The sequence below is a fragment of the Apis florea genome, unplaced genomic scaffold (assembly GCF_048593485.1).
Source record: "Apis florea isolate Af1SG1 unplaced genomic scaffold, ASM4859348v1 contig_2291_pilon, whole genome shotgun sequence".
Classification (NCBI taxonomy): Eukaryota; Metazoa; Arthropoda; class Insecta; order Hymenoptera; family Apidae; genus Apis; species Apis florea.
The window spans coordinates 2908767-2935926 of NW_028256553.1; the positions used below are offsets into that span (position 1 = coordinate 2908767).

Consider the following 27160-nt stretch of genomic DNA (forward strand, 5'->3'; position numbering starts at 1 on the left):
ATTTTTATAATGATGTAAATTCCAAAAATAAGAAGAGAATAAGAAATTTTGTATTGTATAATATTTTGAATCACTTTGCATTATATGGTTTAAAAAAAAAAAAATTGGAAAACGTCGATTGTCATAACGATAAATATTCCAGAAACGTTAATAGAGTGTCTTTATCGTTAATGTCTGGTTCGCTGTATGAAACTATTTTTCAGTCGCCTATTATCCTCGAGACGTGCAATAAAGAGATGCATTCACGAGTGTACAGAAATATTTGTCGCGTTTTATCCGCGGAAAAACTCCGCCTCGGGCATTGACGAGCTGAAAAGTCGATACTGTGTTCAGCGAGTCATCGAAATAATTGTGCTAATAACAGTTTTTCTCATTGTTCTTTTTTTTTTTTTTTTCTTTTTCTTTTTGTTTTCTCTTCTTTTTTTTTTCCACGTTGCAATTTTCCCGCACAATGTGTTTCAAATTCAGTTTAGCTCGTTTGTAGAATGATCAAAAGGGCACGAATCACGGTTGAATTTTATCCTTGAGTAAAATAACCTTCGTTGTTGCGTTGTATTCGGTCCCAGTGATGAACTCACCACACCGAGGGAAAATGGAATTTGTAGTAACTGACTTTTGCTCGTTACCAGCCAAGCATCTTCTCTTGCAATTTTTCAAACTTTTTTCACTAAAAAATTACGTCTAGAAAGATTCTATTATAAAAATGATGGATTAAAAATCATCAGTAAAATCTAAGGTAAAATATTTTGAGATAAATATTTTCATGCTAAAAGGTTATTTATATTTTTCACTTTCTTCCAAGCATCCAAGTCCCTTTAATTTCATAGTAAAGTAATTATAATTTCATCCTTTGCCTGAGTTTTTCATTTAAAAAAATATATTAACATCTTTTCGCGAAAACGAACAAGAAATATCATTTCTTTTTTTTTTTTTTTTTTTCACGTTATATTTCTTTCATATTTATATCATCGAAATTATAGATTTCGGAGATTTCGGAGATTTAAATAGATTTTTCATTGAAAGCTCTCCTCTTTGCTATAATGTTCAATGGAAGAAAACTAAGATGAAAAGCTTCGCACAACATCTCGAATGAGACTTTTATTCCCTTTCAATTGGTATTAATAGCGGGGGTGCGATTTTATTGAAATTTATCGTCACCTTTGCGGAAGGTCAGTGCTCAGTAAAAGTGTGTATCTCGAACGCCTCCGTGTTCGAAAGGTTCTCTAAAATCACATCTCACGTCTGCCCATTCTCCCTATAATTTTTATCTCCACGAAATCTATTTCGAATCGTAACAAAAATCAAGGATGAAATGATCGTGAAATTCATTCACGTAACTTGAGTGATGAATCACATCAATAATTTCTACTCGGCGACTTTATAAATGAAGCGGGGGGGGGACGTTCTACGTATCATTGATACATGCGATATACATGTGCGTACCTCGTGAGATTTCAAGTATAAAAGGGTCCACGCACGATTAATAATATTAACAACAATATTGTTAAAAATATGAATAATAATGTTAACAATACATAATTTTAAAAAGATATTTTCAAATCACTTCTATCTTTTCGATACCATAATCAACACTATTTTCAATATATGTCCCTTAATTTTTGGACTGCTAGATTAGATTATTGATTATTTTCAATTCATGAATCGCGATTTAGAGGATTTTTTTTCGATAATATTAATATTTTATTGATAACATTTAGCTTTTATTTAATTAAATATAATAACAACACTGCCATGGTCTACAAACATTAATTATTCCATGGCGATAGAACAATGTTATTTAATTTAAAAAACTTTTTTTATCTCCTCAAGCAGAAAGGGAATATTAAAAAAGGAGGTCGTAAGTAAAAAAAAATTTTAAAAATACTGCGCTAGATTGTATGTAGAAGACGTATATAATTAGTGTGCTATTTCGTGTCACATCTAGACATCTTCTTAAGACTATGTGACAGCGTTATAAGCAAGTAGTAAATAATTTTACAGGCGTACATGTGAAATGCGACGTTAATTCACACGTATGCATTCACACAGATGCCTCTGTATAATGTATAAGCGTGTGTCACGGTTTAAGTACGTTGAGTAATCCTACGTTTTCTCTCTCGCACAGGATATGATAAATTAATGGAGAAAAATATAGTTCGAATAGTGTCATATAGTTTTACAAGCTCGTATAACAAGATTCGAGATTAATTCTTTCCGTTTCTATGAACATCTCATTAAAGAAAATTCATTTTCATTATTTATGATGCATACATGTTAGAAATTCGTGTATCGCTATAGTTCTATATAAGTATTTTCTTTGAGGAAATGTGTGTTATAGTTTCGAAGGTGATTCTAAAGAATTGAAATTTTCTTTCTTTGTAAGTAGAAAATTGAATGTATATTTATAATTGAATAGGTTTATTTTATATAGCGGCTATATTGTTTCTGATGTAGTTTTATTTGTGTGATAATATAATGTGAGAAAATCAACTGATGAAAGTTAGTTTTTCTCTAAAAATTAATAATCCATTTTATGTGTACAAATAAATTAGATTTTTTTTTTTTTTTAATTCTTTATTTTCAGAGCATAGTAAATTACACTTTGTGTGATAATCAATTGCTATTATCATTTAATATAAGTATCGCATATGCATTATCATAAATATGTAGAGTATTAACAATTTAGAGATATGTATAATATGATTTATAGATTATAGAAATGCTGATAATTTTAAAAAAGGCTAATATTTCGAATAACTTTTATATAAATATATATATTCAATTTCTTTAAAAAATTTTATAAAATTATAGAATTCAGATCAGAAAATCTATGAATGAAAAAAGAAATATTAAGTCAAATCTTGGAACTTTTTTATAATTATAATATTAAAAAAAAAAAAAAACAGAATTTAATATAAATCTGAAGAAGAAATTACAATATGTTTAAATATTATATTGCCACAATATCGATGTTGTTATATAATACACAGTAAACAATGTAATAAAGGGTTTGTATTTACTCAGATTTGTTATCAAGAAATCAAAGTGGATAGAAATAATAATGACAGCTTAGAAACAACTTTATAAACTACGTTCTATTATTTAATCTCTGCTCTTCGTTTACCAAGAATTTTTCAAATTAATTACTGCACTCCATCCAGTTATTATAAATATATCTAAGTTAAAAATTTCAATTACACCTTATTTTATAATTATTTGAGATTTCTCATTTGATCAACATTACTTTCTCATTGCAATTTCTCATCCTCCCTCCTTTTTTCGTTACATTTTTCATTCGATTCCTTTGAATCGATAATTAACATTTTTTTTTTCCCCCGCCATCTCTTTTATCGATCACTTTTCCTCCTTTTTTCTCTTTATCGTTTTTTCTTCGTGTTATACGAGGACAATTTTTCAAGTAAAATTCAAGGTAAAGGGATCAAAGATAATGAAGACGGGGAAAGAGGGTGCGGCAATACGCTGCAAGATTAATGCAGAGCCCGCGAATCACCGATCGAATTATTTCCTTTTTGCGCGCGAGCGTGTGTCACGTTTCGTAAGGAAGGATTTATGAAATATATCGGGTGTCTGCTAAAAATAGACGTGAGATCGCGAGAAATTAATGCGAAATATTTCGTCGGACGAAACTTCGATTTAAACGCATCAATGTTGAATATTCATCGAGTATAATTCATACTTGAAAGAATCGGCTAACCAAAAAAGTCGTTTCGTCGTTTCTTTTATAGATAGAAGAGTATATGATAAAATAAATAATCGTTTATAAAAGTTGCCAACCTGGCAAAGATTGTGCAAATGATTGTTAGAGTTAAAATTGGATAGATTATACTTAGAATTATAAATTTCTGCGCGTATTTAAGTCCATTCAATTTACAATGAATTCTAAGAAGCATCTTAGAATTTTTTATACACTTACATCACATTAAAATATTTGATACAAAATTTTATTCAATATTTTCTAAGATTCTGAAATTAAAAAAAAAAAAAAAAAAAATAGATATATTTCTTTCTAGCATGTGAAATGATTTTTTGAATGATTTTATATTCAATTTATCATAATTTATCAATGATTCTTAAGCTTACGCACCGATTAATTTTTTCAAATTTAAAGTTTTGTTTAAAAACGATCATGGAGAGAAATTTTATTTTCCACTTACCTTTTCAAAATTAACTGTACATAACTTAAGTAAACGTAGTAAGGACAAAACGATGTAAACCGTATTCTATTCGTCCACTGACTTCCTTCTCATGATTATACATTCGAATTCAATTTGTATAATAAATTGCATTCCTATGATAATCGATATCATAAATTCTCCTCTCCCTAGACACGTTCTTCCGGTGCACGTGGTACCGTATTAATTCCTATTCTATCGGTTTTGTACGATGCACCTGCACCGAAATCATCTTCGTTTCACGATCCATGTGATCGATATGAGACTGTTACGTGACACTTATTTAAAAAGATAATGATCCCTTGATATAATGATAACTGATGTTCCATGAATATTGCCGATAGCTCAAGATAAAATTTTTTTATAACTATCGTATATATAGATTTAAAATTGTAGGTAATTTTAAGATTAGTTTTCACCAGGTTACCTGATTTATGGTTAATCCGATGCATATAATCTCGATATAGAAATAGAATAAAAGATACTTTTTTTATTCGTCCAATTATAAACTAAGTTTCTATTCAACTGGTTTGATTTATTGGTCCGTCAGTTCGATTAACTTCGCTTCGCTTTTTACCATGAATTGTGAATCTGAATTCCCTTTTAAGGATAATCGAAACTTGGCTTTGAAAAGAAAATTTTGTTATGCTCTTTATAAAATAACGAGGCTCGTTAGTAACATCTTGTCAACTTATTCGAGAAATTTTCGAAGAAAATGCGAAGGTGTTGTGAGCCATTGGCCATAAAAAATATCAAGAATATATTCGATATAATTTATATATAGAAAAATTCTATGTCAGTAATGATAATGACTCAGAATCTATTTTTAAGAAATATTTATCGTTTTACGATACATTTATGGTAAAGTAAAATGATAAGTGTATTAATAAATATGCTGAATATAACTCAAAATCTATTTTTAACGTATACTTAACACTTTACTCATTTCATGTTTATACTATAGTGTAAAAATAAACCACATATTCGTATTGTAAATTATAAAATCACAATATATATATATATATATTTGTATTAATATCATTGTAGCACGAATGAGTAATCAAACAGAAATTATTACACGTTACATGTTATTCGCAATATAATTATTACACAGCTCGGTTACGTCGAGATTACGGTTCGACTACTTGAAAATTCTACGCACGTATCATCGAGACGCGTTATTTTATCAACGGCGTGACAAGACGGAGGAAAAATACGCAAGAGTAGAGAGAAAGAAACGAGGAAAGTGTTAGTCAGCCAAATGAGTCACACGAGGAATGTTAATACGTTTACATTTCGCGCCGGGCTATCATCGATTTCGATCCGGGGCACAGGTTCCAGTTCCTGGAATTTTTGTTTACAGGGTATATTTCGATTGTACACTTTGAGAATTCTCTGTGTTAAAGAATACATGCAAAAAAAAAAAAAAAAATGCATTGAAAGAATATCTCGATTTCAATAGGGATTGGGTAAAACAAAATTTTATTTAAATTTCATTTTAAAAGATATCTAGAAATTTTATATATCGTAAAGTGATTTTATGATTTAAATCCATTAAGATTATTCAAAGATTGCTGACTTATATATCGATTCAAGCATTTTATAATCTAAAATGGAATTGTGAGTTCAATCATCATTTATTGCTTATTTCTTAATCGAAGCTAAAGTTCAAATATTCAAAAATTCCAGTTACATAACGTCATCAGATCCTATTAGAATCGAGTCAAGGAATCTCAAACAAGCTGCTAATCATTTCCTAAATCAGGTTGAGGTCTAATTCAATCGATAATTGGCGATTCTCTTTTAATTTAATCATTTATGTACCTTAAATTTTGTAAAAGAACATTAAAACATTTTCATCTAAAACATATGTTTTAAATATGAAGCAAGAGATTTATAAATTAAAAATGAAATAATATCTCAAAATCATATACATCCTTTTAAAAATTCAAGATATATATATATATTCTCGAAGAGTATCTATCTATTAATCGCAAATGCAATGATAAACGTGTTAGGAAAAATTTTACCGCAAAAAAATTCCTTTGAACGTTCGTCGTAAAATTCACTCGTTATGCAGAAGGAAAAAAAAAAGAAGAGCAAAAAGAGGATACCTTGTGTACAATATATATATATGCATGTATGCATATATACGTGCTTACGTGATTAAAAAGCAATCTTCGCCCTCTATATAAAAAGTATTCTGTTACGTAAAAGTATTAAACTTCACCATTAAATTCCTCCATATTATCCGGGACAATTTATACGATTATTCCCACGGGAAATCTCTTCACCAGAAAAGGGACCAATATTATACCTGTGGTCTGTTCAAACCTCTATACATCCTTCATTTTTCTCCGTCCCTCGTGTGGTTTCAAGAAACAGTTACATATTATAAGAGAGAAAGAAAGAAAGAAAGAAAGAATGGAGCGGTGTGCTTTCGGCTTGGAAAATGAGTGTGCAACGGGCTTGTCCCACGATGGTCAACGTATCAACGCCAAGTGTGTACCTTGGTATCGGTGTGCATACCAAGTCGTTGATGGAAACTCAATAAGGCGCCACAATCAGGTTACGCGAAACGCGTACATACGTTGGCTTCCCGGACGTTTTCAGTTATAGAAACGTGTCGGGACTTACGGCGACGTCATGCAACCTCGTTCCGTTTCGTCTTTCTAAGTACTATAAAAATGTGACAAGTTTTTTTTTTCTTTTTTTTTTTCTCTTTTTTTCTGTTAGAAAACACGTTTCCTAAACTTGCAATATTGCGTCTTCGCGTGCGTCGATCAAGTATTTTTTGCGAAACGTTGAGAATAATGAGAATTTGCAAATGAGATTGATGCTTGCTTATTATTAAGAAATTTTTTATTGCTTTTTTTTTGTAATATCATCGTTCTAAATTTAAAAATTAATCATCCTCACTCGATTTATAAAATTGTTTAATAAGAATGATATGATAATGAGTAGTTAATTACTTTTTTTTGTAAGATTTATACGATAAATATATAATCTTTTCAAGTCTATGATCTTGATACTCGTTTAATATTTTTGACGATTATTTTTACTTTTTTTTTTTCCTTTTATCGCTGTAAACAAACTTTTTTCACAGTATAAAAATTAATCTGCATTAAAAGGATTAAATTGATATCTCTTGAAATGAAACTTTCATTCAAAGGTCATTGCACAATAGGGGATCGCGTGATATTTTTTTCTATGCAATCCTTGTATTAGTACCATTCCATTCGGATTCACCAGCAAAGATTACACGCGTATATTTTTTTTCAAATCCATATCAAGAAATGAATACGAAAAACCATTGAGAGAGGAGGATCACTATTCTTCTTTTCAGAAAACGTGTTTACACGTGAAAATTTTTCAATGCAAGAGTAAATCGAGACTTTTCTCCATTCTTCCTTTCTTTCTTTCTTTCTTTTTTTTTTTCTCCATAGTATAGGGGCACATATTTTATCGAAATCTCGCCCCAGTTCGTGCGTTTTGTTTCAACCGTGATACAAGCATAGGGGGATGGTGAAAGAATGGTGAATGATATTTGCACGCGTGTGCATATGCGCGGGCAGCATTTCTGTGCATTGAATAAAAACGATTCGCAATATCTGGGCCAATGATTGATATTTCTACGTCGCTTTTGAGACGGTGTACGAGAGAGAAACGAGAGAAAGAGAGAAGGAAGGAAGAGGAGGTGGAGGAGAAGGAGGAGAAGGAACAAAAGTGTCCCACTTTTCGTGGCACCCTAGAGTGTTCGTAGTGTTTCGATCGAACCGCTTTGTTCAACTTTAAGATATCCAAAGAGTCACGTATCTATGCACTAACGTGGAAAAACGAAAATAAACGAGAAAATAAATAGTGGATTACATGTTGTACGTGCGTGGATACGAGATTATGAAATTTGAGATTTTTCATTTAATTGATGATGATGGCGAGTGGTAATCCACGTGTGGTCCACAAGGGACGTAGAAAAAACGCGTAGAATTAAGATATAAATAACGGTTAATCGCGAGTCGTTATACACAATACAAGGGGAGTTAACGTAATTGGTACTATTAACATTGTCGTTATGCGCGTAATGAGTATTATAATTGAGAGTGAGGTAATTCTACGCAGAAAAATGAGTTAAAAATAGGTAATAAAATTCTTAATATACGTTTTTCCAGGGAATTGTAAAAATTCAATGTGGATATAATGCTTTTAATCGTTTTGAAAGTTTCAAATGACGATATTCGTATTTGTCGAGATCGATAAGTTCTATCGTTCTTTCATTATATCTCTCTATATAATGGAAGTTTAATTAGTCTAAAAAGTTTAATGATTAATTTTCACTAAAGAAATTAGGGGAAATGTGTTTCGCAAAATTTTATTATTAAACTTAAAATTTATTTTTTTTTTTTTTTTTTTTTTTTTTCCGTCTCTCTAGAATTTAAAGCTTCGAGCCTGCACGCACTTATACTAGGGACTATATATAATTCAATAAATTAATTAACGTTAGCGTGTTACGAGACGACGAGACGATTAAGGGAACAAGTGAAGTTTCCGTGCCGGTTTTAGAACATTTACGAACTTGTTATAAATTGTACGCGCAACTTTCTCGCTCACACTTAACGTACACTTCGCGGTCGACCTCATTAATGGCTAACAAGTTACTCGCGAGGACGAGTTTGAGAAACAATCGAGTGGAAACTGACAACTGGATACGCGTCCCGTGTCGAGGAAATATTCGCAGAAAATACATCGTTCTAAATTTAGGTGTTCGTGCGATTTAATTAAAATGGTCGCGTATATCACGCAATTTTCACATGTTTCATGGATGGAAAGGGAAAAAAAGAAAAAGAAAAATATAAAGAGGGAAGGAAAAATTCGTAATTTAATTTTCATTGAGCAATGCGGTATCGATTTTTAAATATTCAAGAACGAGATAACGGTTAATTCATGATACGCAATGAATATTTATAAGCAATTGTTGATTTATAATAACGTTAAATTATGAATCTATGCATTTTGTATGCACTTTTTAATAATTTCCTTCGTAAGAAGGAAAGAAATTTCTTTTAATATATTTATAAAAATATCCCAACGAAATTAAAAAAGTTTGTGTCGTCCGTCCAAGTTTGTCCCACGTGAATTTCATGTTTTCCATTTCATAGATATATAAAACGTACATAAGTTTTTATCGCGACTTCACGGTATTTGGAATTATCGTAAAATTATACGAAACTCATGGTAGAAAAGCAAGTATGAAGTAACGCGCTCGTAGAATAGCGAGAAATGGTGGAAAGCTTGATATGATAAAACCGGCTTACATAGTTCGTATAAATGCATGCATAAATATCTTATATAATTGTTAGGATTAAAGTTGAATCGTTTCGAAACCTGAATTGTGGATGAATCGTAAGATTGTTCTTCCCCGTTTCTAAAAACAAACGATTTTATTTAAATTCGGAATTTTGCCAAACATTGCGCTCAGACGTGTACGCGCAAAACGAATTCGTTGTTCGTGAATCGCGCTATTCATCTTTCAGACTTCTATGCTTCCCTCAAAGTTGAACGTGGGAGGATAAATTTTACGTTTTATTCTATATCCGTGCACAATTTAACGAAAGTTGGACAAGAATGTCGGACAAGTTTGATAGTTGCGATCATTAGTTTCCGAGATTGATGTGAAAATTATGCTTTCCGTGAAAGCGCGGTGTCATTGATTAATTATTGCATCATTGTGTTTTTGATGTTATCGCGCGATTTATTCAATGGTAATGCGAGATGAGTTTCGCGGTTTTCACTTGTTTCAATTAATGCGATACGCTCTGTGTGAGACAATTCATCGCGAAAAAAATGGCAAGAGAAAGTAATAATTAAATTACACGAGATTAGTCGTGTTCCAGTTAATATTAATTTCATTCATAATGCTAATTAAATTTTATTCTCAATTCAAAAAAATCGACTCGGTGAAAATAAAATAACGTGATAATATTTAAAACTTCTCGAAAATCTGACGTAATCTAATTTTTATTTTAAAAACTATTACCAAAGTCAATTTTGTTTTTTGCACAAAGAAAATATATTGTGACAAAAACAAATGTTAGGATATTTATTTCAAAATTAAAAGAACTGAATTAACTTTCTGCTGACATTTTTGACTTTTTATTTTTGTTGCAAAAAAGTTTGACTTTTTAAAAAAGTACAACTTTTTCAGATCTTTTTCAAAGTTCAAAACAATAAAAAATCAGGGAATAAAAAATCCATTATGCAAATCATGTTGAAAGTGAAAAGAAAAATCATATTGCTGGAAGATAATAAAAATGTTATTATACTTATACTACTGGAATAAATAAGAAAATATAATGATAATTTATTTAAAATAATAAATAAATATAACCAATCATTAACAAATATTTCAAAGTATAATTAAATTTATTTCACTATATTGCCACAGGATGCAATTCATGGAATTAAAAATATCAAGTTTAAGAAGAGATTAATATTAAGAGTAACATTAATACAACTAAAATAACATTTTTTTTCTTTTTTTTTTTTTTATTAACAACTTCCATTAAGTTTTCAGCATTAATTGAAACATTTCATTTTAATGAAAACTGTTCTTCAGCCCCGGGGAAATTCCGTTTATATTTCGTTTGAACGTAACATTTCCTTTTATTATTCATCTCCGCTTCCCAACTTGTGCAAAATTCAACGAGCTTTCTAGAGTATGACGTTGTAGCATTTTTCTTTTCTCATTTTTAACCATTGGATTCTCTTTTATATTTCTTTTGCTGCAAAAAGAGACACAACGTACACAAACTTAGAACAGCGACACGATATCGTGAAAAATGATTGCGTGATCATGGAAAAGATAAACCGCGACCGCAACAGGTACGGATTCAGAAAACTTGCCCCTTGATTAAGCCACCCACGCACGTGCGTGTGAACAACGAGTACTTGTGTACAGGTTGTCGTCGCATGGTCTAATTTCTACTTCTACTATCTTCCGAACGATCGATTTTCGTTTTCTTCTTCTTTTGGTTAATCCTCTGATTATGAAACCAACATTAACGGTTAACCTAAAAATGGAAAAAAAGCATTTGGGATTATTATATTATTTTTAATCGCAATATTGTATATGATTTGTTACGTGAAATTTTCGATTTGATTACTTTATTTTTATATGTTATATCCACGAATATTTGTTTTTAACAGTATACACTTCGTTCTTATTTGTAGCAGTTTCCTTCAATAATCATTAATAATCCCAAGTATGAAAATGATTAAACGAATTACATGTATATGTACACGCGTAAGATATGATAGAATAATCCCTTTTATCTGTTATTTCTACGCATGTGCATGCACTCATGATCTATTTCTGGACATTCTCATAGACGTCCACACTTGTAATATAAAGTATTGAAGAAAAATAATTTAATTTATACATTGTACTATATAGGGATAGAAATAAAAAAAAAAGAATTATTAAGAAAAACTTGTAAAAATAAGTAATTATTGAAAAAAAATATTAATGTAACAAATCTTCGTATATTATTATGTTGAAGATCTTATATCAAGAATATTTTTTAATAAATAAAAAAAGAATTCGAGTATTTATAATTTTTAATTCGTAACGTATCATGATAAACGATAGAATTCGTGCAAAATATCGTGGATTTTACCATAACGAGCAATATCGATTATTCTTAATTATCGGTGATTAAAATTGCATTAAAGCTATTGCAGAATTACGTGTTTTTTTTTTGTTTATTTTTTTATGTCGTTGATTCTCGTTTAAACGCAATTTTTATTTGTTTTCTTAGAAACAATCGCCATTGCAAACTCTCTCTGTATTATTCATTTCGTAACGAGAAAGTCGAGGCTCTGAACATTACATTCCTTTTATCTTTGGCGAATCATTTCGTCGAATTTAATTCTTCGATTTTCAGATAAAGCGGATGCTTTTTATTTTTTTTATTGGAAAATTGAATATCAAATCTTAAAAAGTTAAAAAGTCTTTTCTATTATTTTGAGAAAAAGGCCAAAATGTAAATTTTAAAAACGTTTTAAAAAGATTATTTTAAAATGATAATTGAATATTGTCATATTGTTGTTGAAATATTTTAAAAATATTAATTTTTAGATTGCCATTGAAGTAATTATTTAAAAAAATATTCAAAGATGCCGTGGAATACAAAAATTCCTCCGAAAGAATTTTGATTAGATGAGTATTAAAATTTCCGCTGAGTAATTATCTTTTTAGTAATACAGTGGAATCCTAATATAAGATAAGAAAAATGTTTCTAAATAAATTATATATGTATATAAAAACACGATGTGTAACCGTATATATTTTCCTCGTATTAATCTTTGTAGATAGGATACGTTATATATTACAGCACGTTTCCAGATTCCGATAATGGATCTGGAATAGATAGTACTACTGGTTGACAGTGAAAACTCGTTGCGTGCAAGAAATATAAGTTTATAGCAACAGGTTCGGGTTCAGGAAACCCACCCCATTAATGAAAGGCGTTGCACTCGCGTGTAGGTGCAACGCACGAAGAAGATACGACTGATTGGAATCCAACCAGTCGGAGAATTTTTTCCTTTCTTTCTTTGTTTTTTTTTTTTTTTTTTTCCACAGGCATCGCATGTGATTTTTCTTTCTACACAGAGAACATTATTTTTATGGAAATATAAACGAGCGGGCAAAGGAAATACGTACAAATACCCAAGAGAAAATAATATTTTTCATGATACATGATCGGTAATTGCAATAGTAATTGATATTGCCTCTTAGAACGAAACGATAATATTTTTAGGCATTAAAGCGCTCCTTTCCATTCTTTACGAAACGTTCGTTTGTCGTTTGATTTCCATATTTATAGATTTTTCAACGAAGCAAAACTCGTGGACCGTATTACGAAACCTATATAATGAACTTATCAGATCGATTGATCGTGATTAGAATGTAATATTTTATGTATAAAACTGAACTTTGAATTATTGTTGGGGTATCATTTTCTTTACGAGTTCAATCTTTTTCCTTTTTTTTTTGTTTGTTTTTTTTTTTTATTAATTTTTATCACTTAAATAAGTTAACCGATAAAGTAAATTAAGATCTTTATCCTTTTTTTTTAAAGAAAGATCCATGATGATTCATTCACTCCTCAGAAAAATTACACCACTTAAAAGATTTAATTAAAAGAAATAGAACATCTTTTATCACTCTCCTTTTACGAGAAAATGTCTTTAACCTTCGAAAGAGAAAAATGGGGGATGAATCACCCTTGGTAAAGGGAAAATTCTAGCTCACGAACTTTTCATCGAGTTCATCGCGCGTTCACGTGTTGCATATTATTACATAAGAATGTAGACCATCACGTATGCAGGCGCAACGCAAAGCAATATGTTACCCTTGTTACCCTTTCTTTCTTCTCTTTTTTTTTTTTATTCACAGCTCTCCTTTTTCCCCCTTCGAGACAATTTATAAAGGCTTTCGATCGCTCGCGATTAAACTCGATAAACGTATATAAAGTGGAAACTTATCGGAGATAGAAAAAAGGAGGGCAAAAAACAAAATAAACATTACGCGAAATTTAATATTAATAAATGCTGAATTCAAGATATGAGATTCATATTCGATCGATCGAGTAGAGTAGAAGGAAGATTTTTTTTTTTTCCTCCTCTTGACGACCAGTCGATCAATTCCTTCACGTGTATCGGTGATATTACGTAAGAACAAAAAAAAAAGCCTACATGCACTGTGTAATCTTTTACCCTTACCGCGATATTACCCCTGTCTCCTGTTGCATATCCACAGCGGTGAAACCACAGAAGTGAATATCTCTTGCGATTTATGCGGCATAAAATTACACGTCACGAAAGCTTCGGCTTTAAAGGCTATTTACCCGATTGCATTTTCTTTTTTCCTTTAGCGAGACTGAACGCGTAGAAAACTCTTGACAAGCGTAAACATCGTTGTCGTGTTGGACACGTAGTTTTTATTATACACGAGATTAAATTTTTGATAACGAGGCGATGATCGCGAAACTGATGATTCTAAAAATAAGCAAAAATATGTATGGAATAAAATTTGTTTATACATACGTATGTAAAATAATCTATTTAAGAGAAACCAGTGTTGGATAAATTGTAATTAACTTTCGCGAGGGATTTACTTTTGCATCGTGTTCATTTTCTTCGATCTTTCAATCAAAAATTATAGAAAAAAAAAGCTATAAAAGAGAACGAGAAACGTATATTATGTTGATATAATGCTTGACAGAAACGTAAATTTGTATTCTCGCGTATGCAACAGTGAGTTTATTCAAACTTAACGCGTGTTCACATGTCAGGTGGCAGCTAGTCCTTCCCCCTCCCCCCTCCACTCTCTAATGTATTTTACACGGCCTCCGCCACCTCCTCTTCTTTCAAGGTAAATTGCAAAGGCCGAGGGTGGATGTTTCATGCTATTTATAATGTTTACAGTGGCCGACTCGTTCAGAAGAGAGAGAAGCTATTTTGTGTTATTTACCGGTTGCTTAATTACAGGTTACCGGCAATCGCCCATAGGCGTGGTAATCGACCGAATCGTGGTAACTAGTAAAAATCGACCGATTCGATGGAAAAAGAACAGGGTGTAACCAGGATCATGATAGCGAATTATTGCAAGGGCGCGGTAGGAAACGATTTTGTAATAAACGCGCGTAATTTTTCCGCAAACATTTTCATTGTTTCGACAAGAGGAAGCGTCATTGTCGGTATCGAATCGGTTAATCGTGTTGCAGTTTGCATTTTATCGTCGTTAATTTCGACGTTTAAAAAGAACATTGGAAATTCCTAAAAACAGAAATCCAATCCTCGATTTAATTTTGCGTAATATATATTTTTGTCACAAAGAATTTCTAATCTGACCTCGATGTATTTCAAATCGATCTATCACGTGCATGTAAATGCACTTAAAAAAAAAAAAAACTGCCCGTAGCTCGTCATTGGACGTACGATATTGCGCGTGATAATCGAAATTTCTCACCAACTAGTGATATGATGCATAAAAAACATTCACTCGAGTAATAATACTACTACATATAGGCGGTAATCGTATCAGTCGATCAGAGATATTTTAACCACAAAACCATAAGATAGCGTATCGTTTCTTCGTTGCATAGTGTGTAGCCAGACAGAAAGTTATCGATCGATAACTATGTGGCGGGCCACCACATATTCGATACCGTTCAAATTCCAGCCAAGCATATTACGAGGTTGTCTCTTTTGTGCATCCATTCCTCGCTATAAAAGTCCTCAGACATATACCTTTGTTCACCGATCATTAACATCCTTTTGGGAACAAAGAGATCCGATGAACGAAGGGGTCTGTCTCTTCCGTCTGGCGGAATCACGGTTAGTTTGTAATTGTTCCACGTCGCTGTCGTTACGTTCACCCACGCGCACGTATATGCACCTGTGACACGGTGTGCGTACGCATCCGTCACGAAACACGTGCGTATTACTTTTTCGATTTTATCGACCGAAAAAATTCTTCATACAGTTACATAATATTTGTTGATATTCGACGAGTTGTAATACCTATAAAAAGAATAAAGTAAAACAAAAAAAAATTAACTTGGATATTGAATGTTTGATAGCATAAAATAGTTATGGTAACGATTTGAGATTGCGAACCACTGTGTTAAAAGTAACTAGCGGTTTTTCAAGGTTCGATTTGCTCGTAAAGCCTATCGGTTCGTTTGCTATGCGATACACGATTCTCTATTCCTCTTCCCCTTTTCCTCTGTGTTTCATCTTTTGACTCGAGAATGCATAATCGCGCTATGATTCATAATACATTTAAAAACGTACATGCAATCATAATTTAATTTTATTGTATTAACAGTTATAACAGAAGGAATAAAATTAAGTTTATGTAAACTTTAAAAATCTACACTTTTTAAAAGAACTTGTTTGTTTTAATCTAAAATGCTTAGATATATCTAGATGTGTAATCTTGTTCTTAATGCTAATAACTTTTTTGTACAATTATTTTTCATATAATACATTTATGCGTGCAGTATGTTATTTAAAAAAAAATAATATGTATTGAAATTGAAAAGAATTATTTATTTTTATTTATAATATTATAAATAATGAAAAATTTTTACGTTCACTTTAATTCATGAAATTCTAAAGTACTATAGAGGAAAACACAGGAGGAATGCATGTGTAATATATTATTTCAGCTACAACGCAGCATCCTGCATTCTTATGCAATACCTAGTTCATCATAGTGAATCGTGCTTATTTTTCGTAAAAGAATTTATTATTGTCTGCTAATCGGTTTTCCGTGAATTAATTAGATGATATCATTAAATGATATAATTATATAGTGCAATTGCAATGTTGATTAACTTTTTATTTATTAAATAATCTTAACGATTTGAAGTTTTTTACACGAACTTAAAGGTTCATGTATTAAAGAAATATAATTTTTATCAATACTGTACATGCATGCATTTTGTAAAAAGTATTAAAAAATTTGAATTTTATATCTCATAAAATTTAAATATATTAAATAATTAAAAAATGATTTAGGAAAAATTAAATTAACCATATGTTCTCAAGAAAATAAGAATTTTTTTATTAAGAGTTTCTAGCAATTAAATTATCTTTCCATTTTTTGCAATTCGTGTGATTGAAAACTATAGCCGAAAAATTACATCATATACTTGCAATTATAAATAAATATGACTGATTGAGATGGATTAATTAAATTTCGACCAAATGAAAAACGATTAAATCTATAAAGAACTAATTTCATTGATTCTTTGTTTATTTCCTTTTTATTTATTGCCTTTTATGTTTATTATCGGTTAAATCTTGATATTCCCTTTCATTTTTTTGTAATAAAAAAAAATTTTATGAAAATATACTTTAAATATAATATCTATAGATTTTCAGCTATTTAATTTCAAAATGGAAATACAGCATAAGTATTATTTGCTGCTCTTTCTCATTCTAGATATACCAGACATTCCTGAGAACATCAAGAATTTACGGGCACTTCAGGTGGCGGATTTCAGTAGTAATCCCATTCCAAGGTCAATAAATTATTCTTTATTTTATTTTTCTTTATGAAAAATGTTAAAATTTTTTTTAAATATTATTTTTATTAGAAACATTAATTGAAAAATTAAAAAAAAAATAAGTTATTTTTAACAGGCTTCCAGCAGGGTTTGTGCAATTAAGAAATTTAACTGTTTTGGGGCTTAATGATATGTCTCTTACGAATTTACCGCCTGATTTCGGAAGGTAATGGTAACAACAACTCACTTTAATTGCTTTCGAACTACTAGAATCGTAAATTATATTATGCCTAGTACTGAAGTTTGTGCATCGATTGTTCTTAGCTTAGAGGCGTTACAATCATTGGAATTAAGGGAAAATTTGCTCAAGTCCTTGCCAGAATCGCTATCCCAACTTTATAAATTGGAACGGCTGGATCTTGGTGACAATGACATTGAAGTCTTAGTAAGATAAATATTAAATAAATCATTTTGAAGGATTATAAATATATTAATTTGGTATTTTTATTTTAGCCAGCACATATAGGAGAATTACCAGCATTACAAGAATTATGGCTGGATCATAATCAATTACAACATTTACCACCAGAAATAGGAGAATTGAAAACGTTAGTATGCCTGGACGTATCTGAAAATCGCTTGGAAGATCTTCCAGAAGAAATAGGAGGTTTGGAATCTTTGACGGATCTGCATTTATCGCAAAATGTTATTGAAAAATTACCCGATGGGCTTGGAGAATTAAAAAAACTTACTATTCTCAAGGTCGATCAAAATAGGCTTTCTACTCTAAATCCAAATATAGGCAGGTGAGATTAATTTTTTTCTCTATAAGAATTTAAATATTTTAGAAAAAAATAAAATTAATGTATTCACTCATTATAGGTGTGAAAATTTACAAGAATTAATTCTTACGGAAAATTTTCTCTTAGAACTGCCTGTATCTATAGGAAAACTTCTTAATTTAAATAATTTGAATGTAGATAGAAATAGTTTGCAATCACTTCCTACGGAAACGGGTAAGAAATATTCTATTTCAAATAATATCAAAAATAAATTTTTTTGAGTTAAAAATACTTATTTTTTTTATAGGAAATTTAAAACAATTGGGTGTACTGTCCTTAAGAGATAATAAATTACAATATCTTCCAATCGAGGTTGGACAATGCACTGCTCTTCATGTATTGGATGTGTCTGGCAATAGGTATGCAATTTTTCTATTTTAAATTTTAAATATAATTTTTGTTTCAATATTTAAAAATATTTAATAAAGAAATTAATTTTTCAGATTACAATACTTGCCATATTCCTTAATTAATTTGAACTTGAAGGCAGTATGGTTAAGTAAAAATCAAGCACAACCAATGCTTACTTTTCAGACAGATGTTGACGAAGAAACTGGACAGGAAGTATTAACCTGTTTCCTTCTACCACAATTAGAAATTCATCCAGATGGTTAGTAGATTAATTGTATCAAATTTGAATTTATATATATATATATATAAAATATGATGTATTTAGATTCAGGAAGACTTGGTATGCTTGCTGGAATGAGAAATGCTGTTCAAGATGGTGAAATACGTGAACTTGGTAGTAGTGATGATGAAGGATGGCAAGAAAAAGAAGCATCAAGAACGCATTCTGTCAAGTTTACAGATGAACCTCCAGAAACTGATAAGGAGGTGAGCAAATTATATATAACAAAACCTCTTAAATTTTTTAGATTCACCATATCTAAATTCAGATTATTATCAGGATATTTAATGTGTTGGAAACGTTATTATTCTTATGACTCATTATATTAAAATTATAATAAAAAATGAATTAAGAGTGTATTTTTTTTCCTAATCATTTTTTTCTTGTAATTATATATAATATAAGATAATTGCACTTATTTCAGACACCTTTTGTACGACAAAATACACCTCATCCTAAAGAATTGAAAGCAAAAGCTCATAAATTATTTAGTAAAGGAAAAAATGATAGTCGTTCAACATCTACAGATGAGCAAGTAATTAATTTAATTTTTCAAAAATATTATATACTACAGATTTCTTTTGACTTAAGGAGAAATTAATAATATTTTTAAGGATGTTTCTCAAACATTTGGTTTGGACAAAACTGAAACTGATATTTCAACAAAACCTAACGATTTGACAGCTGATTTGATAGAACAAGAATCATTAAAACATGAATCTGTAGAAAATGAACAAAAGGAAATTGTACCTGGAGTAATAACTGATAATACAGATGTCCAACCTAGTAATGAACCAGAAATAGTTTCTAATCAATATATAACAGAATCTAATACTGTATGTATTTATGATAAATTATTGATTTATTAATTAATTTATTTATTTATGTTTATCTTTATTTTTTATTATAAAAATTATTTTTTAGGACATAAGGACTGAAGGTTCAATATCTGAGTCAAAGGATAGAAATGATAAGGAGGATGATGAATCTGAAAATGAAGAAACACAAAGACATGTAGAATTTTCTATAGCTGAAGGTACAGATTATGATGGTAGTGGTGATTCAAATAGACCAAATAGACTTCATCGTAGAGATACTCCACATCATTTGAAAAACAAACGAATTCACACAGCAGTGGATAAAGAAAAAGTAGCATCCATTATTGCACAAGTAATTATTATCTAAAAATATTTAAGAAATATATTAATATTTATGTAATTGATATCATATAAATATGTGTAGTTAATATGTTTCCAGTTATAATTAATTAAAGACAAATTTTAAACAGTTTTCATTATATATTAGGCACTCATGAAAAAAAATGATGAAATTTCCACATCCACGTCAGCACCTGTAGAAACTACAGAAAATTTTGACGCTCAAAGTCAAGGTAATTTATATTTCAATATCACATCACCACATTTTTTATATCACTTTTAAATCTTTTCTCTAAATATAATATTTTTTTATAACATTTATACATTGCATATAAAATAAAATATTTTAATAATTATTTTTTCGTTATAAATTGTATGATGAATCGTTCTAAACCCTTCGGCATCATTACTTCGTAATCACTAACAGCAAACAATCCATGATAAGATATTTTTTTTTTCATTAGCTATCTTATCATTTATTCAGTTATCTATTTCGATATAACAAGACATGTACATGCGTAAAAAATTTTTAAATTTTAAACATTCAACATCAATTAAAATTAATTAATATTGAATATTATATTAAAAATATAAAAAATATTAAATATGCCCAAAAGATATAGATGTTTTGTAAGAAAAAAAAGAAATGGGAATAAAAGTTGGTAAAATTCAAGTATCTAATTATATATAATAACATATCAATCAAATTTTTAACTACATAGACGCGATTTCAGATACTGAGCCGACAATAGAAGTACGAGAAGAACAATACGAAATTCACATTGAAAGAACGACAGGTGGTCTCGGCTTATCAATAGCTGGTGGTATTGGTTCAACCCCTTTTAAAGGCGACGATGAAGGCATTTTTATTTCCAGAGTCACTGAAGGTACAAATATTATAATTTTATAGTTACAAATAAAAAAAATTAAAAAATATATAAATTATAAAAATTTTATAATTGTTATATTTATTTATATTTTATTTCATTTATATTATATTTATTTTTATATTCATTTATATTATAATCATTTTGATTTTTTTTTAGGTGGACCTGCAGATTTAGCAGGTTTAAAAGTGGAAGATAAAGTATTATCTGTTAATGGTGTATCAGTAGTAAATGTAGGTCATTATGATGCTGTAGAAGTTTTGAAAGCTTGTGGACGAGTTCTTGTATTAGTAGTTCAAAGAGAAGTTACAAGGATAGTGCCTCCATATGAACAGGTATTATTTTATAAAATTTAAGCAATTTTTTATATTTTTAATATTACTACATTTAGCAGGTATCATCGAGAAAAAACTCAGTATGCTCTAGTTTAAGTACTAGTAGAGCTCCAAGTGCGACATCTCATGTTTCATCTATAGGTTTTTCACATAATTTAGAAAATGGTGATGCTTTATCTCATGATGCTATTAAGGTATATATATATATATATTTTTTATATTGAATACCCTAATATATAAAATTAAAATTAAAATATAAAATTTAAAAATAAATATTTTTATTTTTATAAGTGTAAGAAAATTCCTGAACCTATATCTTCAACAAAAGTAGGCAATGAACCAATGGTATCGGTTCTTGTTCACACAACATTAATACGGGACCAAAATGGGCTTGGATTTAGTATTGCTGGTGGAGAAGGTTCTCCACCATTCAAAGACAATAGTGATGTAAGATTTTCAATTTATAAAATTATTTTTTATATCATAATTATTTTGTCGTTAGTTTGTTCATTAATTGTATTTTTTTTCTAAATGTTTAGGCGATATATATTTCAAGAATAACAGATGGCGGCGTAGCACAAAAAGATGGTAAATTATTAATTGGAGACAAAGTAATATCTGTAAGTGTAATTTTAATATATTAGAGTTTGACTTATATAATTATGATTTTTTTTTTATATATTTTAAAATTCCTTTATAGATTAATGGAGTTGAGATGAGAGGAGCTAAGCATGAGCAAGCAGTTGCTTTATTAACAGGTTTAGAAAGATTTGTTCGATTAGTAGTCGAACGCGAAATACCATTTTCTCAAGCAAATGCAGCTACAGTCGTAACACCTTCAGAAAAATCACCACGAGTGATCGGTGCACCTAAACCATATACAGGATTATATAATGCCAATAGTTATATAGCAAATAAACCGGGATATACTGGATATAGGCGTTCTATAGATGCTGATAGAACATTATCTCCAAGTCCTACTTCGAAAACGCCTCCACCTATGAAAATTGAAACTACTGAGTTACCGAAAATGAATGGTGTTACAGAATCAGGAAATATTAAAAACATTTCTTCGATATCACCAAGTCCAACAAATAGCCAACTACATCCACAACCTGCTCCTAGGCACAGCATTTCGCAACCAACAATTACACCTACAACTACTACGAGTTCAACGCCCACATCTTCTACAGAACCTAGGTCAACCTCACCCCAGGAAGATATACAGGTACCCAAGCCTATCACCAACGAAGAATTTCAGGCTATGATTCCTGCTCATTTCCTTCGTCCTCCTACTTCCTCGCCATCGCCAGATTCCCATCAAGGCCCTATTGTGACAGTGACAATAAAACAGCCTGATAATCTACCTGGAGATGTTAATTTTCCTCCGGCTCCTACAACACTTGGTAAAGTTACTGAGACCATCACAAAGAGCACTCTCACCGAGACCGTCGTAACTAGGGTGACTGAAAATCAATTGGTACCACCAGTAATTATTGAGGTATGTGCTTGGTAGCTAGATGCAATAATTGATTATGTTGCACATACAGTTTAAAGAAAATTATTTAAATTCTTCCTGAAAAAATTTTGTTTATCTTAATTAACAAGAATGAAGAAGAAACGAGAAGGAAGATTGAATAATATTTATTTTCTTATTTTTAAATATTAAAATTATATATTTTTATTTTATCTTAGATATGGAATAGTTTGTATTTTTTTAATATTTTAGATAAAAGTTAAGTATTTATTATTTATAATATATTAACTTATTTCCATGCTTGAACGATAATCACAATTTTATTAAATGTTATTTTATATAATTTTTTTATATATATGTTTTAATGTTATAATTTTTTATTCAATACAATCAATTAATTATCTTCGAAATAATTATAATATTAATTATAATTTGAAAAAGTGATTGAATGGTTTTCTTCCTGTGCATGTTTAATTAAGAAAATAATATTTTATAAATGTATTGTATAAATGTTAACATTTATTATATTATATATTTAAAAAAAATTTTAAATTTTAAAATTTAAAATTTTAAACACTATTATAAATATTTATGTTTATATTTTTCATTTTAATAATATTAATTATATTCTTATTTATCGCATGTCTATATATTTGATATTGATTATTATTGATTAATTCAATAATTATTTTTGTATGTGCATTATCAAAACATTTAAAAAATACTTGCTAGCAATTGTTTGTATGGAATGTTATATTACTTTATACTTTGGGTGCTTATTCTCTGGCATGGAAATAGGTAAGTAGTATAAATTATGCTTTTATAAAAGTTAAATCATGTGCATCCTTCACTTTTTCGAAATTCATTTTTTCACGAAATTCCTTTTTGTTTTCAAAACATCCATAATGCCACTTTTATAAAGTAATTTTAAAAATAATGTAATTTAAACAATGATTTTAATAATTAATTTTAATAATTAAAACATTGGTTTTTAGGATGTAATTCTTGTAAAAGAAGGATCTCTAGGATTTAGTATTATTGGTGGAACGGATCATTCATGCACTCCATTTGGTGCAAAGGAACCTGGAATTTTTATATCTCATGTAAGTTTCTTAATATTTTTTTTTAATATCGAAAATTTATATAATATATAAATCTTGTTATGTATATATTAGGTCGTGCCTGGTGGTATAGCTGCAAAATCTGGTAAATTAAGAATGGGGGATAGGATACTAAAGGTAAATGGTACTGATGTAACAAAAGCTACTCATCAAGAGGCTGTGATGGAACTTTTGCGACCAGGAGATCAAATAGTGCTTACTGTCCAACACGATCCACTACCCGAAAATTATCAGGTAAATTACTTATAATTTAATTATTATTTGCGCTTGCTAGTTATTGCACAAATTTTTAGCAAAAAATTATTGCTTTTTAATTACAAAATAGCTTTCAAAGTAAAATGCTTATAAAAATCTAATTTCACAAATTTACATTGAATGTTTATTATCACGCTTAATTCTCGAACTCGTAATATTTTAAAATATAAATTTAAGATCAAAAATCAAAACTTTTAACATTCTAATGCATTATATAATCAAGATTAATAAACATATATTTAGTTATATATATATAATATTGTCTATAATTCCATGATAAAATAGAATTAATTCATTTATTAGTATTAAATGCACTATATTTACCAGTGAAATGCTTCTCATCTGCAAAACATGGCACTTAGTGCTGCAATTATAATCATTTCGTTATGCCATTTTTTAATGCTATTATTTATAATTTGTTCTACAAGCTGGTCGAAATAGAGTACATCCCTGTGACAGTAAGTACTCAATTTATTTGACCTGTTATTTTTTATTTTGTAATACCATGCTTGTTTTTTTATTAAGGCTGTAAGTCCAGCGCTGAATCACGAGCATTTGCTTTTTTGCTTAGGCTGAGATATTTAGACATAGAATTTAAAATTTATTTTTGTTTGCTTTATATGCTTTATGCTAAATTACAAAATCCAAATGACTTAAATATTTATATAAGTTATATAATTTAATAAATTATTTATATATTTATATAAATTATTGCAAACAAAATTCATATTTTTTAATACTAATTCAATATTAATAATTATAAAATATAAAAATTTTTTTTTATAACAAAATAATTATAAAAAACTATATTATTATATTATTAAGAAATAATTTTATATTTTAGGAATTAGTTATTACAAAAGAACCAGGTGAAAAACTGGGCATGCACATTAAAGGTGGACTTCGAGGACAAAAAGGTAATCCACTTGATCATACAGATGAAGGGGTTTTTATATCCAAAATCAACTCAGGTGGTGCAGCTAAAAGAGATGGAAGACTGAAAGTAATTATTTTTAGTATTTACTATAAAGAAACAATTATACTTTGCAATCATTTTATTACCTTTTTAATTTTAGGTTGGAATGAGACTATTAGAAGTTAATGGTACATCATTATTAGGCGCAACTCACCAAGAAGCAGTAAATATATTACGGTGTTCAGGAAATACAATTACGTTGGTGGTTTGTAAAGGATATGACAAGAGTGAAATTGAACCAGTATTACCAATATCTGATGGAAGAGATTCTAAGGAATCTAGAACATCCAAAGAATTAAAGGATACAACAGAAGGTACTAAATCGTTATCACAAAGTATATCCAGTCTAGATCGCGATGATGAAGAAGCAGCAACTCTTAGACAAGAACAAGAAATGAAAGCTGAACTTGTAGCATGGGAACAAGAAGAAAGAGAACGTGCTTTGCTTGAGCATAGAGAAAAATCTACTCCTGAAAAAGTAAGATTAATATTAAAGAAATAGAATATCAAATAATATATCTGGTTGTTATTTCAATATTATCAATATTTTAAATATTTTTAAATCAAACAGGTATTAGATGTAGTAAGAGCAGCTGAATCATTAGTAAGCAAATCAAATAGTCCGGTTGATATGGTCGTACCGCCAAAGTCACCAGGAGGTACGAAAGATCTCAAAACAACTACTATTGTGATGAGCAAACATACTCTAGCACCTCAAAATACAAATGTAAGTATTATAATAGTATAAATATATAATTGGAATATATTATTATATTTGCATGTCTAAACTAATTTATAAGTAATGATTTATTTTTATTAGTTATAATAAAATAATAATAATGTTTCTTTAACAATAACTATAGTTATTATATTTGATTTTAATTTTTTTTATTTCATTTTCAATTTTAAATGTATAATATATTTTTGTAAATAATGAATTTTGCATAGATGCTTAATTTTATATAATTTTTTTTTCTTATTCATCTATGTTTTTTTTTATAAATAAATTATTTAAAACTTATTTTTGATTTTAAGTTTCATTTACAAATAATGCATGACTTTAACATATTGAAAATCGTATATTTTTTTGGTTTTTCTTTTTCTTATTCTTATCTTTTTGCTTATATATGTATGTGTGTGTGTATGTAAGTACATATGTTCATGAAACTTATACATATGAGTTTTTAACAAAAATATTTCATATTCTATTAATGGCACTGGAACAAAAGGAGGGACACGTTTAAAAATATCAAATTACAAATAATATAAATATAAAACGCAGTTAAAAAAGGAATAATTTATTGAAAAAAAGGAATAATTATTTTCAAAACAGAAAAATTATTATGGTACAATGTGGTATTAATAAAAACATTAATAATAAAAAATAAAAAACGTTGCTCTTCCCATTGTGTACATTCGTATATATACCATAATAATAGCATAAGCATGGACGTTAGTTTTTATATAAATATTTTATTTTTATTTATTCAAGATTATTAAAGAATTTATAATTATATTTAAATATTTATGTACAATATTATGAAGAATATAAGAAATCATAATTACTAATTCTTAACTATTTATAAAAGAATATTAATTTTTTAATTCTTTTGTCTTTTGAAATAATTATCATTTTATATACAATTTTTCAACTTAATACCATTATAAAATAATTTTATTATTTATCATTATCCATTTATCATAAGTCTTATTATTTATTTTTAATATGTGACGCATGAAATGTACATTGTCAGTGTTATTAGCGTCGCATGCTCTCCTGAGCGGCAAAACAAGAGATGTTTCACATGTTTGCAGACAGTGGAAGGTGATAACGCTACTTTGGCTGCCCTCTAACAGGAGTGAGTCGTTCGACCCTCATTTTCCCTGTGTCTACGTCCATACCTCTGAATTCGCGGGACTGTGCCATAATAAAATTATTCTAAGGAATTCATGTCGTTAACTCGTATAATCATGGTGTTTATTGCGTTTCACTATTGTACAATTTAACTATTGTTACTCCATTTGTTACTGATACTGCCATTATAATATTAAGTATAATTATTGCGAATATCCTGACTGGCTAGGTTGATTCTCTGTGATTGGTTTTTTGTTTTTGTTCAAAAATGAGGTGAAAATTTTAATCATCACGAAAATGTGATATCCTTAACTACAGATTCTTATGTATATATTCATCATTCCTTCGTTCATGA

At 29.2% G+C, this 27160-nt stretch overlaps 1 protein-coding gene across 3 annotated transcripts in view; it reads left to right on the plus strand.

Moving 5' to 3' along the window:
* The window catches only part of scrib (scribble planar cell polarity protein), a 45787-nt gene that overhangs the window by 11966 nt on the left and 6661 nt on the right, over positions 1–27160 (plus strand). Inside the window, exons 3-26 of one of the 3 annotated variants that reach the window (XM_086903465.1) lie at positions 17206–17284; positions 17406–17495; positions 17594–17714; positions 17783–18075; positions 18152–18285; positions 18359–18470; positions 18555–18721; positions 18788–18948; positions 19167–19277; positions 19357–19578; positions 19667–19912; positions 20048–20132; positions 20634–20786; positions 20946–21121; positions 21178–21315; positions 21413–21568; positions 21661–21741; positions 21822–22622; positions 23594–23701; positions 23774–23953; positions 24403–24432; positions 24819–24977; positions 25051–25428; positions 25522–25677. In XM_086903465.1, the coding sequence (XP_086759591.1) occupies positions 17206–17284; positions 17406–17495; positions 17594–17714; positions 17783–18075; positions 18152–18285; positions 18359–18470; positions 18555–18721; positions 18788–18948; positions 19167–19277; positions 19357–19578; positions 19667–19912; positions 20048–20132; positions 20634–20786; positions 20946–21121; positions 21178–21315; positions 21413–21568; positions 21661–21741; positions 21822–22622; positions 23594–23701; positions 23774–23953; positions 24403–24432; positions 24819–24977; positions 25051–25428; positions 25522–25677 (4337 nt within the window). The remainder of the gene's footprint in view (positions 1–17205; positions 17285–17405; positions 17496–17593; positions 17715–17782; positions 18076–18151; positions 18286–18358; positions 18471–18554; positions 18722–18787; positions 18949–19166; positions 19278–19356; positions 19579–19666; positions 19913–20047; positions 20133–20633; positions 20787–20945; positions 21122–21177; positions 21316–21412; positions 21569–21660; positions 21742–21821; positions 22623–23593; positions 23702–23773; positions 23954–24402; positions 24433–24818; positions 24978–25050; positions 25429–25521; positions 25678–27160) is intronic. The other 2 variants (XM_086903466.1, XM_086903467.1) reach the window with 2 other exon arrangements.